This window comes from Sardina pilchardus, chromosome 20 (genome assembly GCF_963854185.1).
Source record: "Sardina pilchardus chromosome 20, fSarPil1.1, whole genome shotgun sequence".
Classification (NCBI taxonomy): Eukaryota; Metazoa; Chordata; class Actinopteri; order Clupeiformes; family Clupeidae; genus Sardina; species Sardina pilchardus.
The window spans coordinates 29683843-29704038 of record NC_085013.1 but is presented as its reverse complement, the minus strand read 5'-3'; the positions used below and the strand labels follow the sequence as shown (position 1 = coordinate 29704038).

General features: G+C 44.5%; 1 protein-coding gene across 3 annotated transcripts in view; it reads left to right on the top strand.

The window, feature by feature from the left end:
- Window positions 1-5271, top strand: part of sh3yl1 (SH3 and SYLF domain containing 1) — a 32430-nt gene extending 27159 nt beyond the window's left edge. For all 3 annotated transcript variants that reach the window (XM_062523172.1, XM_062523171.1, XM_062523173.1), the window contains one exon: window positions 3984-5271. In XM_062523172.1, the coding sequence (XP_062379156.1) occupies window positions 3984-4177 (194 nt within the window). In that variant the 3' untranslated portion in view covers window positions 4178-5271. The remainder of the gene's footprint in view (window positions 1-3983) is intronic.
- The last annotated feature ends 14925 nt before the right edge of the window (window positions 5272-20196 follow it).

Below are 20196 nucleotides of genomic sequence, written 5' to 3'. Positions count from 1 at the left end.
GGCAGACCAACACCAACACGTACTGTACGCACCTACCGTCATTTCCCAACTATTAGCTGCGCTTTATACATTGATTTTGCCAAATTTCTTCGGCTATGAGGTTAATACATGGGGGCAGTTAATATAGTATTAATATGTTTTTTATTCATTTATTTTGCGTGCGTGCGTGCGTGCGTGTGTGTTTATTCTCGGGCTAATGTGGAGTAACACCTGGATAGCTCCACTGCTAGATTCTCAGGTGTCCAAATGTAGGCACACACATGCATCACTGTAAACTGAAGACCGCTCCAGTTCACATCAGCACATCAACATGTCTTTGAATCCTACAACACGCCCAAACACTTTTCCTGCTGTCACATTACCCTGAGAATACACACACACACACACACATCAACATGTCTCTTGTACTTTACCCGCCCAAACACTTTTCCTGCTGTCACACTGACTTTTACTGAGTCTGATTTCTGGCCTTCTCGTCCTTTTTCCCAGGAAGTGAGACAAGCAACAGATTATTAAGTCATCATATTACCTCTTGAGGCCGCTGTCTTTTTTTACGGCACTGGCAAAAGGTTTGTTGCCATAGAGCCTGTGTTGTGTGAAAATGTGTGAATCCCCCCGCCCCCCCCCTCTCAACGCCTCCTGTAGACGGGCTACTTTCAACAGCTTCGTCTTCGCTCCCTGTTTGGCGCGCGATCATGAAATGTTCTCTCAACAGAGTCTCATTTGTTGCCACCCACAGACTCATTATGGGATGTCGTAATTAACACCCATCCTTGGCCCTAGGAGCTGCCACGGGGAGAGATACGCACGCTTCCAACGCAGCCATTGTTCTTGTGGGGGGCGGGGGGGGGGGGGGAGGGGAAGAGTGAAGTTTCCTCTTTTTTGGTGTTTGCGTCGTCAGATGACTTCCGGGGTTTGCAGTAATCTCGTTGGCATATCTGGGACTGCAGCCCAGGCGTCTTGGCTTTTCACCGGTTTTAACCCACACAGGCTTCTGAAGAGGCAGGGAAGCCGCGTTTGTGGTTTCATTGAGTAATCTCCGGCCGACCGCAGTCTAACTGACTGATTCTCACTGGGCTAGGTGCATTGCAGACGTGTAACACATGACTGATCATGATTGGACTTCATTCACTTTAGAATGGATGAAATTAAGATTCAGATTGAGATTATTGAAGATTAAGAAGATTGGATGGCGTGTGTCCAACGGCCCGGGACGCCTCCATAGACTCTGGGGCTTCACACACAGTACAGTGTGGTCATCGCCCTCCTCACTGGCAGCAACTGTGCTTCACTTTTTAATGAGGAATCTGATGGGAAGTTTGTGTAGAAGTTGGGTCAGTCCTGTTTAACTCTGGATCCCTTCCTGCTGCGGCTCCAGTGGGCATCCCTTCTCTCCGTGGCACCAGTGGGCATGGCACCAGTGGGCATCCCTTCTCTATGGCACCAGTGGGCATGGCACCAGTGGGCATCCCTTCTCTCTCTGGCACCAGTGGGCATCCCTTCTCTCTCTGGCACCAGTGGGCATGGCACCAGTGGGCATCCCTTCTCTCTAGTGGGCATCCCTTCTCTCCATGGCCCCAGTGGGCATGCAGGCACCAGGCTTAAAAAAAAAAACACAAACTAGAACAGGACACTCCATGACTCACTATCAGTTTCTCCTCTTTTTCTCTTCTTTCCACCTCTCCTCCTTTCCCCTCCTCTCCTCTCTTCTTTTCATCTCTCCTCCACTTCTCTTCTCCTCTCCTCCTCTGTCCTCTCCTTCACTTCTCTTCTCTCCACTCCACTCCATTCCTCTCCTCCTCTCCTCTCCTCCTCCTCTCCTCTCCTCCTCTCCTCTCCTCTTCCTAATCATGCCACAAGGCTTCTAATCGCTGAGCTGTCAGGCGACGGCTCTGGCCTCGTCTTGTCAGAGGCTTGTCACTTTTTTGTTTTTTGTTGTAAGGTTGCGTGTGCGAGCAGAAAACCACATAGCTGGAGTGTCTCGACGCTGCCAAAACACACTGAGCAGCCTGACAGATCTGAAGAGCCTGCTCCTGCCTCGAGTTCCCAGTCCTCTAAATCGCCGGCTTGTTGTGTCTTGCATCGGCGGTGGCCGGGGGAATGAGGTCTACACAGACTCAATGCAGTTATTTTAGGATTTGAGTCAAAAGCATTTAAGAGTGAAGGACTGCCCGACTGGAGATTTTCTGGCATGTCCTGGGATTTTTTTTTTTTTTTTTTTTTCCCGAGATAGGAGAACGGACTGCGTGCCAAAAAGGGGAAATGTATATATCCCCCCTCTGCTGTGGTGCCCCATGTGTCTATATGCTTCTCCTGTGCTGCAATGGAACCGTTTAGACCACCTGTTTGAATAGCAGATTTCCACATGACTCCCTATGGGCGCTTCATTCAACATCAGCTTTCAGATCAATCCCAGGAGTAGAATGGAACTATCCCATTATATATGTATAGCTTATTCTTTTAGAAGCTCATATTTATCGATTGATTTATTGATTTTTAAGAGAATCAATACACACAGAAGCGGACCTGCTTCCCGTTGTGTTCTGGTGAGTTATTGCTATTGATGAAAGTGATCCCTTCTCCTTGTTTGTTTGGGCATGAGAGGCAATAGTGTCGCCGTGGGCACCGTGACTCTTCAGAACAACAGCGGCGCTGTATGCAGGTGCATGGGCTCCACGGGGGGGGGGGGGGGGGACACTTAATTAGTGTGTCTTTTGTTTTACGACTCAGTAATGGCTCTGAATGGATGGTGATGATAATAACATTGTCATAAATTAGACTTGTCATCATATATCTTTCCATACTTCTCCAGAGATAAAGGTGTATTAGATGTTTGTCAAAGATGATTTGTAATCAAAGGATAAGTTGTCATGTGAACTAAACTGAGTTTATCCAGTATTGGCAACAACTTGGAGTATCGAATCAGCCTTGATAAGCAAAAGTTTACAATTCGGATATTTGAGCCCTTCAACGAGGCAATTCATCTAATAACTGGAAGAGGAAACCGTGAAACTTGACTATCAGCACTCCAATTCACATGAATAGGAATAAAAGTGCAGCAGTGAATTATAGACAGAGTGTGAGAAGGAGGATGAGAATGTGTGTGTGTGTGTGTGTCTGTCTGTCTGTCTGTCTGTCTGTCTGTCTGTCTGTCTGTCTGTCTGCCAGCACTTGTGCTGTGTCCAGTTTGGGGATCTCAATCTCAGACGTGGCCTTGAGGATCTCCTGCACAACACACAAAGATGAACACACAAAGCTCACACTGCCATCTAGTGTGCTGAAGATGAGGGAACACGCTTTTTAGTTGGGATGCTGTGGGATGCTGTGGGTTTGTAGGTTTGCTACACTATGTCTTTATGTGGGAGCAGCATTGACATGTCCTGCTGTGTCTTTATGCGGGACCAACATTGACATGTCCTGCTGTATCTGTATGTGGGACCAGCATTGACATGTCCTGCTCTGTCTTTATGTGGGACCAGCATTGACATGTCCTGCTGTGTCTTTATGTGGGAGCAGCATTGACATGTCCTGCTGTGCTACACTGTGTCTTTATGTGGGAGCAGCATTGACATGTCCTGCTGTGTCTTTATGTGGGAGCAGCATTGACATGTCCTGCTGTGCTACAGTACACTGTGTCTTTATGTGGGAGCAGCATTGACATGTCCTGCTGTGCTACAGTACACTGTGTCTTTATGTGGGAGCAGCATTGACATGTCCTGCTGTGCTACAGTACACTGTGTCTTTATGTGGGAGCAGCATTGACATGTCCTGCTGTGCTACAGTACACTGTGTCCTGCTCTGTCTTTATGTGGGACCAGCATTGACATGTCCTGCTGTATCTTTATGTGGGAGCAGCATTGACATGTCCTGCTGTGCTACAGTACACTGTGTCTTTATGTGGGACCAGCATTGACATGTCCTGCTGTGTCTTTATGTGGGAGCAGCATTGACGTGTCCTGCCGTGCGACGCTCTCTCTTCCCAGGTCCTGCGGCGAGTGGACCCTTGGTGGTCACAGCCACGCATGCCTTCGAGGGCCAGCAGCCCGGCGACCTGAGCTTCAGCGCTGGGGACCGCATCACTGTGCTGCAGAAGAGCGAGTCCCAGTACGACTGGTGGGAGGGGCAGCTGGGAGGGAAGGTGGGCATCTTCCCCGCCAACTTCGTCACCCACAACTGACCAACGCTACGGGAGGAGATCCGCTGTTTGCTGACGAATGCTTTTGATTGGTTATTATGCTTTGTTTGTATGTTAGCAGTGGTTCTGAAGGACTACTGTAGTTCCTAAGCACTGCGTAGAGCCAACCTGCACACTCGAAGGGACATGAACAAGGGGAAATGTTAAGTGAAATTGGCACTATATATTGTTAAAGATTATGAGTGAAATTGGCACTATATGCTGTTGAAGATTATGAGTGATTGGCGCTACCGATCACCAAAATGTGTCCTTTGATTGCCATATCTAAAGAAGATGGTTAGAAGGACAGAGCATCACTACTTCTCTTAATGGTATGATTTGAGTATGCTTTATCTTTAAGGGCATTGGTGTTGTATGCACTTTATGGTTTCTCTTTTTCTAGTTATTTATCTTAGCATTGGCTTTAATAGGATGAATGCTCCACACTCGATCCTCAGGCTATTCTCAGTTGTTTTAATGTGTTGTGTCTGATGTGTCTTTCTGCTGTTACCACACAGGCCTGATGCAGGTGTCTTATGTCTCAAAACAAAATGCTGTCATAACATCATGGCAAACTATTCTGTGCTAAGTAGGCTGATTTCATAATATGCTAAAAAAAAGAAGCCTTCATTGATATAAGAAAAAATGTTTACCTGTTTTATCAGTCACATTCAATTGTTATTATTTTATAACCTCATGATGTTTAATGAGTAAAGGAAAACTTGTGCAAGAAAACAGGCAGTACAGAAAATACAATTAATTTTGGATACTAGCATCAACTATAATCGGTTAAATCAGCTAAAAATAAATAAACAAGTAAATATCACAAAGCAACACAATGACATTTTTTTAAAAACGATGCAGTACGAAGAGGCTTCACCAACAGGAAGCCTATGATGTTACAAGCTCCTGTACACACATTGTATTCACTGCCCTATTATATACCTCTTATCATTCAAATGGTGCCAAATCTGTAGAGACATTTGTATGATCCTGCAATTCTTTTATATATCTTGAAGGCATTGTGATATGTTTATTTGATGCAATCTATGGATATATTTCGAATATGATAATAAAATTGTGTGTGATTAATTATATTCGTATGGCTATTTGTGTAAAATATTTACTACTTATGAAATCTGTTTTGTAATAAGTGTATGACTGAGTTACTAATACATGTTTGATTAATTGATTTTGCTATTGCTTCACAACCAAAATGTGGTTTTGGTCATGAAGCAAGAACTTAATCCTTTATTATTGCCAATGACGTCAGTGTTAGTGTCATTGGCTTCGTCAGTGAGTCACATAAACAATAATTAATCACATAATCTTTCTGAGGACAACTGGTAAAGATAGACCAAATTTGAATGGCCATTTAGTATACATTTATTATTATTATTATTATTATTATTAAGTGTTATTGCTGAGGCTATTTCTGACACATCCCCTTTGCCACCCAACCAGTTGAGCACAATGAAAGTGGGAAGTGTGAAGTGCCCTTATTGCCCTTATTGCCCCTCCTCTCCTGCCCTCAGGCCTGGGCCGGCGCGTGAATCATGAACCAGTAGAACCCAAATGATGACGGCAGAACGTCTGTCCGTGACTCATCCTATAGAACCCACCCTCCCTCTAGATCAGGCATCACCAAATGGCGGACCGCGGTCCGGGTCCGGACCCAGTGACGCTGCTGTCCGGACCCGTTGAAATTGTCGGCCTAATATTATCAAAGAGCATCGTCCGTAGCCAAGCCAATCAACTCGATTGTTTACCTTTCAGCAACAGAGAATAGGCCTAGCGGGAGAGAGAGGAGATGAGAGAAAATGGCTTGCTCAAAAATGATGGTGAAAACCGAACTTTTAAAGATGAATGGACGGATGGACCAATACGTTCGTGCTGCTGTGAATATGCGCTGTGAAACTGTGGCGACGTTAGCGTGCGTCACTGAGATCAAACACGGGTCGTTAGAGGAAAGGTACACGCAGAAGTCCGCAGTGAGGGCAAGTAAAACTTGAGAAGCACTCCGAGAGCTAACAAACAGACAAACAAACGCGAACCCCGATGAAAACATTACTTTCCTTGGCGGAGGTAGGATAATAATTATCAAATTGAAAGCACACTATGACAGGTCTACTCGTGTGATCACGCATGCATGTACAGGCAAATTAGTGTTCGTTAAAGATTGCGTGGATTTTGATGCAACACAAGAGAGCATTTAGCGATGGGACAGCAGCTGTGAATGAGTGCTTAATGCGGCTGCAGAAACTTTACAGATCCCATTGTCCGCTTCAACAACAAGATACAAAAACATCTGAACTATTAGCAGAGGATACTAGAACGCAGTATGCAAAGGTATTTTTTTCTTTTCTTAAAGATCCACTTTTATTTTATTCAAAAGATTCGGAATGTTTTACATTAGGCCTAGGCTGCTTGAAATAGGCCCTAAGTTCAGGCTGCTCAAAGTTATTTTGCACTTTATATTTATTCTATTCAGAATAAATTCAGTGTCTGTTGTCTGTCTTTCTTGAAATGTAGGCCTAGTAAAGACTACAGTATGGTTTTGCATTCAAGTACCATTCAAGTTAAGACTTTTTGGTATGTTACAAGCATATTACTTTGAAAACACTTGAAATGTAACAATAAATTAAATAGGCCTAGAAATGTACATGCGTTATTGATTTTATTAACTTCAGGGTAGCCTACACTATTTTCAGTGACAATTTAAGATTCGGACCTTTGCCGGGAGGACATTTTAGTAACTGGACCTCTTTGAATTTTAATTGAATACCCCTGCTCTAGATCATGACAGCGGCATGTCTGTGCGTGACTCATCCTCGCCACATGAAAGGACTCTTACGCAGACTTTGAGAAGGTGCACTAATGACCTGTCATCCCTTTTCCAGAAAGGCCCTCAGAGAGCCCTCGGTGGACGCCTCTCAACATCTCTACTCGATCCTCGAGGGGCGTTCCCACTGATCTACAACTAAAACGGGATAGACTATCCCATTGTTGCCGCCCCATCATTCTTTATGTAGATCAGTGAGGATCGAGGATGTACAAAAGCCGAATGAGAGGCACCCCGTCTCTGGCCTGAGGACCCTGAACCCCTCTGACGCTTGTTCCATACTGTACATGCGATCACATGGTGCGTGTAGTGCGCCCTCTTGTGGACTCGCAAATGTCAGCGAGCCCTTCATTCCTCAAGTTCTACCTAGAGATTGGCTCCCTCCTGCTGCCTTTTAAGGTATTACACACATGTTAGTTGGCAACCACTGGGAGATGTCCTGGGCCGGCTCCTTAAACTCTTCAACTCTCATATTAGTACACTGATATTGGCCTGATCTTGGCCTTCATCCCCAACGACACAGCTGCGTGTTCAGATTCCTTTTATTGTCATTGTAACAGAATACAATGGAATTTCATTAGACCAAGTGAGGGCTGATCTCAAGCAATAAATAAGTAAAGCAATGAAACAATAAAACTATAAATAACATTTGCACATTCCACTTCCACATCAACACTCACACACAGTCAGCAGGTACTGTATACAGTACGGCCAACATATGCTGTAAATAAATAAATACAATTCTTGCAGGTCCCAGTTAGCTGGATGAGTTCATGGTAGTGTTCAGTGTAGTGACGGCCCTTTGGGATCTAGTGGTGCATGTGTTAAGTGTTCTGAAGCCAGAGGGAAGAGGGTCAAAGGTGGGAAGTCTTTTAAAATATGAGTTATTTTCTTGAGGCAGACGAGAGGTGAAAGCAGGTAGTGTGGGTGTGTGTTGGTTATTTTCTGCCTAGGCAGACGAGAGGTGAAAGCAGGTAGTGTGTGACTGTGTTGGTTATTTTCTTGAGGCAGACGAGAGGTGAAAGCAGGTAGTGTGTGTGTGTGTTGGTGAGAGCAGGTAGTGTGGGTGTGTGTTGGTGAGAGCAGGTAGTGGGTGTGTGTGTGTGTGTGTTGGTGAGAGCAGGTAGTGTGTGTGTGTGTGTGTTGGTGAGAGCAGGTAGTGTAGGTAGTGTGTGTGTGTGTTGGTGAGAGCAGGTAGTGTGTGTGTGTGTTGGTGAGAGCAGGTAGTGTGTGTGTGTGTTGGTGAGAGCAGGTAGTGTGGGTGTGTGTTGGTGAGAGCAGGTACTGTAGGTGTGTGTTGGTGAGAGCAGGTACTGTAGGTGTGTGTTGGTGAGAGCAGGTAGTGTGGGTGTGTGTTGGTGAGAGCAGGTACTGTAGGTGTGTGTTGGTGAGAGCAGGTACTGTAGGTGTGTGTTGGTGAGAGCAGGTAGTGTGTGTGTGTGTTGGTGAGAGCAGGTAGTGTGGGTGTGTGTGTGTGTTGGTTATTTTCTGCCTAGGCAGACGAGAGGTGAGAGCAGGTAGTGTGTGTGTGTGTGTTGGTGAGAGCAGGTAGTGTGTGTGTGTGTTGGTGAGAGCAGGTAGTGTGTGTGTGTGTGTGTGTGTGTGTGTTGGTGAGAGCAGGTAGTGTGTGTGTGTGTGTGTGTTGGTGAGAGCAGGTAGTGTGGGTGTGTGTTGGTGAGAGCAGGTAGTGTGTGTGTGTGTGTGTGTGTGTGTGTGTTGGTGAGAGCAGGTAGTGTGTGTGTGTGTGTGTGTGTTGGTTATTTTCTGCCTAGGCAGACGAGAGGTGAGAGCAGGTAGTGTGGGTGTGTGTTGGTGAGAGCAGGTAGTGTGTGTGTGTGTGTTGGTGAGAGCAGGTAGTGTGGGTGTGTGTTGGTGAGAGCAGGTAGTGTGTGTGTGTTGGTGAGAGCAGGTAGTGTGTGTGTGTGTTGGGTATTTTCTGCCTAGGCAGACGAGAGGTGAGAGCAGGTACTGTAGGTGTGTGTTGGTGAGAGCAGGTAGTGTGTGTGTGTGTTGGTGAGAGCAGGTAGTGTGTGTGTGTGTTGGTGAGAGCAGGTAGTGTGTGTGTGTGTGTGTTGGTTATTTTCTGCCTAGGCAGACGAGAGGTGAGAGCAGGTAGTGTGTGTGTGTGTTGGTGAGAGCAGGTAGTGTGTGTGTGTGTTGGTGAGAGCAGGTAGTGTGTGTGTGTGTTGGTGAGAGCAGGTAGTGTGTGTGTGTGTTGGTGAGAGCAGGTACTGTAGGTGTGTGTTGGTGAGAGCAGGTAGTGTGTGTGTGGGTAGTGTGGGTGTGTGTTGGTGAGAGCAGGTAGGGTGTGTGTGTGTTGGTTATTTTCTGCAGGGCCTTGTGGTCAGTGGCAGAGCTGCTGCAGTACAGTAGCACACCAGGATGCTGGAGGTCAGCAGGACACTCAATGGAGCAGCGATAGAAGGACACGAGATGTTCTGATCGATTGAGCTTCCTGAGAACTCCGAGGAAGTGTAGCTGCTGCGGTGCCTTCCTGACCAGGCAGTTGGTGCTGTGTGTCCATGTGAGATCCTCCGAGACGTGTGTGTGTGTGTGGAGGAAATGAAATGTTAACACCCTCTCCACTCCACACACTCTCCATTAATCACCAGAGGCCTGGCCGGCACTCCTCCTTCCTCCTAACGTCAACAATGAGCTCCTTTGTTTGTTTTCTTTGGTGTCCAGAGCCAAATAGTTAACCACACACCAGTCTGTTGACCTCTGGACCTCCTCCCTGTACGCTGTCTCATCTGCTCACCTGATCAGACCCACCAGTGATGACATTGGTGTTGTGGCTGGTGTGTGCAGTCATGGGTGTATAGGGAGCACAGGAGGACACTCAAGACAGCCTTGGAGAGCACCTGTACTGAGTAAATAAATAATACAGTTTTTCTCGATTGTTAACACACATTTTCTGAAAACATGCCTCATATTCTCAGAACTCTACACACAAATCCAAAACAACACACACAATGGGCAAAACTCCACAATTCTCCTGCAAAATGACACTTTACCTTCAAAACAATGTAATTTCTCCTCAAAATGCTCTTCTCAAGAGACACACACAAACCATCATATATCAAGACATTTATAAGGACCAGTTGAACACTGATGTGCTCAGTGTAAAACACTGCGATGAATTGAAAACACTTCTTCTCCATTCATTATAATGACTTGGGCCTTATTTTGTTCAGTGTTACACTACAAACAGTACTACAAACAGTAGATAAGCTGATACAGTAAGTTGATATGCTTACCCTATCAATATTTTGAAATATCTCATTGTTTTCCATTATTTTTCTTTGTATTTGCTGTAATGTTATGCCGTTTTTTCTAGGACAATGCTCATGATTTCAGTTTCCTGTTCAGGAGACAGAAGCCCTTGTGTTGGTAATCTTTTGGCTGCCAAACAAATAGTAAAATACTGTAAACTGTGTAGGAATACAAAGTACTGTAGGATTACTTTCCCCAAATACTTGAAACATACTTCATTCTTACAGTCCTGTAGAACAGCCCACAGGCAATACTGTACTACTGTGCTCATTGAGCTGTATTGTACTGTCCGGTACTGTACTGTATTGATACGCAGCACTGCAATGTTCTAGTGGCTCGGATCAGAGATTACGGTCCTTGGCCTCCCCATCCTCCTCCTCTTACTCTCACTCCTCTGGCTCTGCCTCTGCCTGTACTACTACTGTAATACTAAAGCTCTGATTGCTAATTGTAAGACTGTGTGACAGGAGTTTGCCCATCTGAAGAGTCAGTGTGCATGGTAGGGCAGTTAGCTTTAGAATTTGAATGGCAGTGTGTTCTTTGTGAAAACAAGAGATTTTCTTCATGAAAATTGTGTCTAATGCACAGAATTGTGTGTAGTGTTTTGAAAACAGTGTGTTATAGAACTGCAATTTGATTGTAAAGCAGAAATTGTGCTTATAGTTCAGCAGAATCGGTTCAGGAGGTTGGTGCATTAGCTACATATTACTGGAATTGTGTCTCAAGTACCAGAAATTGTGTGTAAACAATTGAGAAAAACTGTAAGTACTGAGTAATAAAGTCCCTTATCCATTGGCAGATCAAGGCCTACGTTGGTCATCGTGTGTAGTCAAGTCAAGTCAAGTCAATTTATTTATGCAGCACATTCAAAAGCAACAGCATTGCACCAAAGTACTTAATAATAATAATAATAATAATAATGATAATAACAAAAACAAAAATAATAAGAAATGAATAACAATAATGGAGTAGTCTGCTTGGGAGGATGGCATTGAATGCAACCAATCCACTAATGCAGCCTTGCATACAGTATGTTCCAGCTGTAGCAGGGCAGTGTGGAGGGCAGTGCAGTGCAGAGGGCTTCACCTGCTGCTAGATGAGTGGATGTTGTTACCCTGGTTTGTGATGTGCCATAACCTACTGTACTGTACCATGCACATCAGGGGTCCGAGTTGTCTAAGTGCCCCTCTGTCCTCCTCTTTCTGATGCCCCTGTTCACTTCCCACCTGATAGCGGTGTGCTGTTGTCCTACTGTGAGCCAGCTGCCCTGAGAGCCATGTTGGGGCCTTGAGCAGGAGTCCAACATCTTCAGTCATCCACGGCTTGTTGTTTGGAAAGCTATGGATTTTTTTTGTGTTGATAACAGTGTCCATACAACTTTTTATCTAAAACAGCACAGTGGAGGTTTGGGCGTCCATGTTGTCATATGGACCAGTCAGTGCATTCAAAGCAGTCCTTGGCTATGTCCAGAAGTCAAGCGTGCACGCTGGATAGTACCTTCTTCCCAGTAGCGTCTTAGTTAGCTTGCTCCTCAGTATGCGTCCCTACCTACATTTGGACAGCACTAACTAGTTGGCATCACCTGACTCGGGGAGGGGGGTGTGTTGACGATTTGCATGACGTGTGGAGCTTGACCTGCGCTGCGCAATGGATTATGGAATACCTGAGGGCAAAAAAGATGCATCGATGCACGCTTGGAAATCACGCCAAACGAAGTACCCAACTAGTGAGAGCGCTTGACTTTCGGACAGTCTATTCTGATGTAACTTCCGGAAAATGCACACTGCCCAGCGTGCGTACTGATGTTTCAGACACAGCCCTTAAGTCATGCTCCCTTAGGCCACACTCACATGACGTGAACAGCTATGTTATGCTGGAGAGAGGGAGAGGGAGATGTGGTCAGACTGGCCCGGGTGGGGGAGAGCCGGTGCTTTAGAACCATGCCTAATGTTACTAGTAATGTAGGTAGCCAGCTTAAAAAGCAGGTTTGAAGAAAGATGTATCTTTGGGATGTATTTGTAATACAAACAAAATATATATATTTCTAAGAAAATACACCAACTTGAATAGACATGTGATTTTATATTTTTGTAACAGATTGTTTACTGCTCATGGCCTACAGTACCAATTGTACAAGAATACTTGAAAGTCAAAGTATGCTCAAAGTCATACAAATACTTGGAGACAAAAATGTCTTACTGTATTAGTTTGAAATGACTTTGGGAGGCTGCAGGGACTGAAGGCAATACTCTGCATACCAGCAGGAGGAATCATACGGCTAGAGGCCAACGGCCCACATGGCTGAGGAATGGATCTGGTGCCTCTCTCTGAAGGGGAACTGGGACACAGTTGGACGGAGAGATTTGGCTGGATACCACCACTCCAGTGTAGATGTGGAGGACTATCCATGCAGCCATACTGTAAGTGTAGGGTTTGATTTGATTAGATTTGATTTGGATCCCCATTGGCTGATGCAGAAAGCATCAGCTACTCTTCCTGGGCTCCACGCACAACATAATAGACAAGAAATCAACATTTAGATATAAAAACAGGAAAAGAATAAATACTTTTCCTGGAGTCCACAAACAAGAAATCAGGAGATTAAATCTGCTGTACTGGTGTACACTTAGTGCAAGACAAACCATACTTGAGTTGTGTACTTGATGCCGGTGTACTCTTAGTGCAAGACAAACCATACTTGAGTTGTGTACTTGATGCCGGTGTACTCTTAGTGCAAGACAAACCATACTTGAGTTGTGTACTTGATGCCGGTGTACTCTTAGTACAAGACAAAACATACTTGAGTTGTGTGCTTGATGCTGGTGTACTCTTAGTACAAGACAAACCATACTAGTGTTGTGTGATTGATGCTGATGTACTGTATTCTTAGTACAAGACAAACCATACTAGTGTTGTGTGCTTGATGCTGGTGTACTCTTAAGCCCTATTCGCATGGGATTAGTATTACCTGGGGGCCCACCTCTGTGTTACTTGCAGCGCATTCGCACGGGATAAGCAAAGTCTGTAAATTACTCTATTTTCACTGACATTACACCCGACTATGTCGTATCCTAACATCCGAAAACAACGCAGAAAGTAGAAAAGATAGGCAATTGCAATAACAGTCACTGAGATGCAGATTCACACGGGATTAGTATTATCACCGGACGTCTGTGAAATACAGTTGGTAATTTGCGGCAGAATTTTTACTTTACAAATGACAGACATGGCACATACGCACGGGACTAAGATCTCAGGCATCCTCAGCAATTATCCCAAATCACCAAAGGTCCACAGGTAATTCTAATCCCGTGCGAATAGGGCTTAAAGTGCAAGTCAAACCATACTAGAGTTGTGTACTTAATGCTGGTGTACTGTTAGTGCAAGCCAAACCATACTAGAGTTGTGTACTTAATGCTGGTGTACTGTTAGTGCAAGCCAAACCATACTAGAGTTGTGTACTTAATGCTGGTGTACTGTTAGTGCAAGCCAAACCATACTAGAGTGGTGTACTTGATGCTTGCCCCTTTAGTGACATCACACTGGGCCTGATTCCATTGCCTGTCCGTCTGGCCTGCTGTTTGTGTGTGGAGTGCTGTGAGGTGCACTCTTGTGCATGAGAAATGTGCTACAGTATATAAATAAAAGATACTTTACTTTACTTTGCTTTTAGAGGTGAGAGGATACACTGTATGTGGACAGATAGTTGCTGGCCCGGTATTACAAGCGTGGCACAAACGCAGTGGTGTGTGAGATCCATCGCAATCAGTCTGCTGTGATCACCACCATCTCCTAGACACCCACTCCCTCAGTAGCTGCTCTGAAGACATCAAACAGGAACAAAAACACAGAGGGAGTCTTTCAATGTTTTCCACTTGAAGGGCCACTCTTAGAAATCAGGGGGAAATCCTATGAAACTGAAACATGTTTTCATGGCTCTTATCTTGATCTTCTCTGATCTTCACTTTAAAGCACATACAGTATGTTGTCTTTGGGTCACTCAACCAATGCAGTGAAGCTCTGGGAAGCCTCTAAAGTTCCAAAATAGACTCTAAAGTTGGAAAATGACACTGTGAGGGTCATCTGCCATTTATTAACCAACTGTATAAGAGGAGTAACATTCAAAGATCCAAAATGATATTGCTCAGTACAGTTTTAGTGAGAAAATAAGGATCTCAAAAACATGCAGTGTCTGCTGAAAGTATAATCCAATTTGGACATCTGCAGAGAGAGAGAGGTGCATCAGGGATTGACTAGGTCAACTGTATTTGAAGACACCTGTGGACAGACAGGTGCATCAGGGATTGACTAGGTCAACTGTATTTGAAGACACCTGTGGACAGACAGGTGCATCAGGGATGACTACAGACCGACTGTATTTGAACAAAGAACTCATTTGTCATTTGCTCCAGCTGCCGCCTTCTCTTGCAGGAAAAGGGTTTATTGCTCCTCACAACCTAAAAATACACACTACAATGCCTACTGAAACAGACCAAGGCATTTTTGATTGGCTAGTCTTTTTATTTTTTTTTTAACGAAAGACAAGCAACTTCTCAATCAAGCAATGTGCATATCCATTTAACTTTAGCAAAGATGGACACTTTCGCCATCTCCATAGAAGGCTGCCCGCGTTATGCTACATCCCACGTTGGCTACTCCTGGTCAGCACGTACTGTATGCTACTGTACATCCCACATTGGCAACTCCTGGTCACCGTGTATGCTACATCCCACATTGGCTACTCCTGGTTAGCGGCTATGCTACATCCCACATTGGCTACTCCTGGTTAGCACGTATGCTACTGTACATTCCACATTGGCTACTCCTGGTTAGCGCCTATGCTACATCCCACATTGGCTACTCCTGGTTAGCACGTATGCTACTGTACATTCCACATTGGCTACTCCTGGTCAGCGCGTATGCTACATTCCACCTTGGCTACTCCTGGTTAGCGTGTATGCTACATCCCACCTTGGCTACTCCTGGTTAGCGTGTATGCTACATCCCACATTGGCTGTAGCATACACCTAAACACACACACACATCTAAACACACAACACCTACACACACATCTAAACACACAACACCTAAACACATACACATGTTAACACACAACACCTACACACACACTAAACACACAATACCAACACACACATCTAAACACACAACACCTAAACACATACACCACCTAAACACAACACCTACACACATCTAGACACCTACACAGACATCTAAACACACATTATGTTCTTTGAGGCCTTTGGCCTCTGACTCCCATCTCTTTGTTTGTCAAGTGACCTTGGGTATCCTGAAAGGCACCATATACATTAAGCTTTTATCATTATTATTATCATTGTTGTGTTCTAGTCTGTACGTCTCTTTGGACAAAAGTATCTGCTAAATCCTATAATCAGATGTGTTACTGTAACATACAGTAAGATGTGTTATTGTAGTTTGCACATTACTGTTCAACTAGCCTGAATGATCATCACCACGGTGATTGTTCTGTTGTTCTGTTCTGATTGCTGTTCTGTTCTAACCCCACCGGTCAGTTGGAATGGGTCAGCAGCGCGTGCAACTCTGGGTCAGTAGCCAATGAAACTCCTAATTGGGGGATTAGGGAGATCCTGCTGGGACAGATTAGGTCTACAGACTACAGAGTAATGTACAGTAGCAACACCATGTGAGCAATTTTGGAATTTTGAGCATTTTGTCTTTTTTTCAAGCAACATGATGTGGATCTTTTACCTTAAAATAATGGCTTCAAACTTATAATGATGCCACACTGACTTCCAGTGAGGAGAAGTGAGTCTCTGACATTGCGGATGCATGCCTGAAATGCCTGGTGTTTCTGACTTTATTGCCACGGGTACAGTAGGAACATGGCCCTTTTCACTGGTTTTACACAAGCTGGGTACACCCTTAGTCCCCTGGACCAACAGGGACATATTGTGTGTGTGTGTGTGTGTGTGTGTGTGTGTGTGTGTGTGTGTGTGTGTGTGTGTGTGTGTGTGTGTGTGTGTGGCTTCATGCTCTCATGTGCCAGCAATTGACTACACACCACACACTGGGGTTTCTGTCCCTCACTGTCCTCAACATAAGGGAATCCATCACACATCACACACAGTCATTTTGCAATATTTACTGCTAAAATTATGTTTTGACCTGATCTGTCAAAATAAACATGGTCTATGTCCATGGCATTGACTGGCACACAAATTAAGTCCATTAAAACAGGTCTGATATGAGATGTGATAGGGTACATGTATAATTGATTATTTTATTCATTTAGTTATTTATTAACTAGCCTACAAGCTCTGCCACCCGGCCTGAGTGGATCGCGACCCCCCAGTTAAGGAACACTGACGTAAAGAATGTCCAAAACAGAGGTGAGGTACCCGCAAGCAAATAACAAGACCAAGCAAATAACAAGAGAGGAAATTGATTTAATATTAAAAGCTCTGTTCTAACTGGTTGCAGGAAATGCCTGCCATTCTGACAGTGACTTACTGTTTGACCTTGGGTATTGCCATGGGAGATGGACCATGAAAGAATGAAAATGCTCTGTAAATATATCTAGATTTATACCGTCACACTTGCCTGCATGTGTGATGTTGTATAGTTGTATAACATGTATGAACAGCTGACTGCAATACCTTCTACCATTGGCACTCTCGGACTCAAAGACCCTGTGTACTTACACTTTCACTCAGCTTTTGAAACTTTATGACATTTCTTGTGCAGCCTAGAGAACCATATAAATGTGTGTTTCAATGTAAAGGTTCTTCTTTTCTTGTAAGACCTCTCTTTTTTAGAAACACTTTTGGAGGCACGTGAGGTTTCCATTGGTGTGGTTACATGTATTTTTCCAATATGAGAATATAGAAAAAGTTTGATATGTTCAAGAGTGTTTAGCTATATGTATTTGTCATTTCAACATTTGATACGTTTAATATAGCCCAACATCACACATGCAATTAATGCTTCAGACTGGATCAGGTAACTTAGACTTAGAGGTAACTTAGAAGCCCTCTCTTCCTCCAGAACTATTGCCTGGCCTCATTCCACCCGTTCCTCTCAAAGCCTGAAGGGCAGCTTCCAAACAAATCACAGAATTTATCTCACATATTGGCCTCCTTGATTCTGACCAGTCTTGTTTCAGAAGTGGCCACTCCATCAAAATGACTCTGTTTCACTCCTCATGTTGCTGGACTTAACAGCTGTTTTTGACACAGTTAACAATCGCATCATACCATCCATACTCTCAAACATGAGCACTTCAGGCAACAAAGCAACTCTCCTGAACTCTTTGAACACTTGCTCACCGGGCATTCGTGGCTGGGACACATGTCCACATCTCACTGCCTTGCCACAGGGATGCCCCAAGGCTCAATGCTGGGACCCTTCCTCTTTGAAGAAGAGTAGTATTCAAGGTATTGGTGTCACCGCAATGGATGGCCAGGATTAGTTATTACCACCTTAGAAGCTATACTCAACTGTAGGGGCAACTGCCTACTGTGTAACGGTAGACCGTTTGTCAGCAATGGTCTGGGCTAGATGGCAAAAACCTTAGCAAGGCCTGAACCCTCTGTAGCAACATTGCCCAAAAATTGGCCCGTGTATCATCAGATTTACAGTTAGCCATCCTATTCTAATGAAGGAGGGACAACGAATTAAGCTTGGGTATGGATGCAATATCTCATAGTTTACCTAGTGAGAGGTCTGGCCCTGGTCAGTGACACAGACTATAGGGCAGATGGAGGTCACACGTTTTGACGCAAGATAGCTAAATGGTGCACATGTTCCTTCGGTGATCAAATGATTGCATGAAGACCCAAGCATATTTTGTGTGTTCTCTGTTTATGTTTACAGTATGTAGGACGTTTTTAATTGTTGGAGCAGGAAAAAAATGCTTCAGATAAAATAATTTGCCAGACCACCTGCCTACCTCCGTGGACCCCTGGTTGAATATCACTGGCCTAGGGAATAGGTTGTGGGCAGACACGTGACAAGATAAACAAACTAAGCAACTTATTTAGAACTTAATGATTTATTTTGAAGTAGACTACAGAATGTATGCAATGAAATGTGGTATATGCATTCTGTACATGCATGCACGTAGCCAATGCACAGCAGGACGTTTAGAGGCCTTGAGTCATGAGTGTTACTGTAGTCCTCCTGTAAACCATGCTGCAGGACATAATCCTTACATTATTATGGAATCATAATATATACATTTTTAGTAATGTCAGGGCGCTCCACCACCAATGTCTCGTCTGCTCACACTCACTCAAGCATGGCGCTAAAAGCCAGAGCGATGCTGTGTTGCGCTAAGGGTCTGCAGGACAGGAGGAGGACGCCGGGCCAAAACAAACCCCACCTAAAGAACATGCGCTAAGGGTCTGCAGGATAGGAGGAGGACGCCGGGCCAAAACAAACCCCACCTAAAGAACACGTGTCATGGGGAGCAGGAAAGCAAACTCTGGTCACGGAGAATGTTTGTGTTGTTCACACAGGGGTAAAGACAAGACAGAGCAGGCTTTGATCGCGGTATGAACATGCCTTTGGTGTGTGTGTGTGTGTGTGTGTGTCCGCTTTGGTTCTGCTTCAAGGGGAAGTGCAGCGTGGGACATCCACTATCCAAGTGAACTGATCACCACCAGATCATGCATGCTCAACTCCAAAAACAAATCTCTCGTTGGGCGCAAATAAGAAGCAGACTAGAAAATAAAGAAGAAAGCAGCATTCTCAAGTTACCACTCTTGCCACGAGTTATGGACCATGTCTTAACAAACAAAGCCCTCAGTCTCAGGCCTAGACATAGCTTAGTAAGATGAGCTTTCAGTTAGATGTATTCCTTCTTTACTTCCTACTTCTGTAATGTATAGACATTGAAAGACTCCATTGTGTGTCAATTTCATCTGCAGCAAAATATTCTACTTTGTTTCACATCATCTGAGGTTTGTGCTGTTCACTTCCTGTAGAAGTTAAACCTGACGAGTCTGATCTCTTATTCCCCTTACGACCGCAGTGTACATAAGAGTGAGGGAAGAAGCAACATGAATATTCCATTTCTATGGATTCTTCTGGATATTTCAAGATGCAATATGCTACATCTACTTATTGCTATACTAGGATATACAGTACACTGCTCTAGAAGACCCAATATGCTACATCTAACTTATTGCTATAGGATATACAGTACACTGCTATAGAGGCAGCACCAAGTCAGAGAAGGGGAGGAGGAGGGCACTCTCAGGAGGGGGAGGAGGCAGAGGATTAATATGACTAATATGACTTAATATGACAATGTAAAGCACTATACAGATTGTACATGAAAAAGGTTGTATGTATGGATTCCCAAGAGTCCAAGCTTTCAAATGGTGTGTAATATTACTAGGTTGCATAGCAATATGGTGCCTATTATTGATTTAGATGTTTGGGAGGAGGTGGGAGGAGTATACTGTGGGCGATACACTGAAGACTACAGCCAGTGTGTATATCTTTACTCAAGCCATAAGAATCTGTAAACCAAGAGGAGAATGCAAGCAATGGCCCCACAACACAACGCTTAGGTAACAACAGCAGGGTCATGCTGGTGCAATGCATGCCATTGGCAGCACATAGTTTGAGTGGTGCTGGCCAGCGCAGCGCTGGAAGCTTAACTTCCCCTAGATAGCCTCAGACGTCATATGGGCACAGAGATTAGTCCGCAGGCCCTTAGCCAGCAGGAGGCTAACACGGCTACTTTGAGTGATCTTGCTGCTACTGCCATTCACAGCTGTTGCAGTCTCGCTTAAAAAAGGTGCCTGTAGAATGTCCACCGTAACCCCAAATGCTTTGTAATCTTGGGTTAATGTGGGAATGTGCAGGTCAGTATGATCCTGACACTCTATACTGAATCATC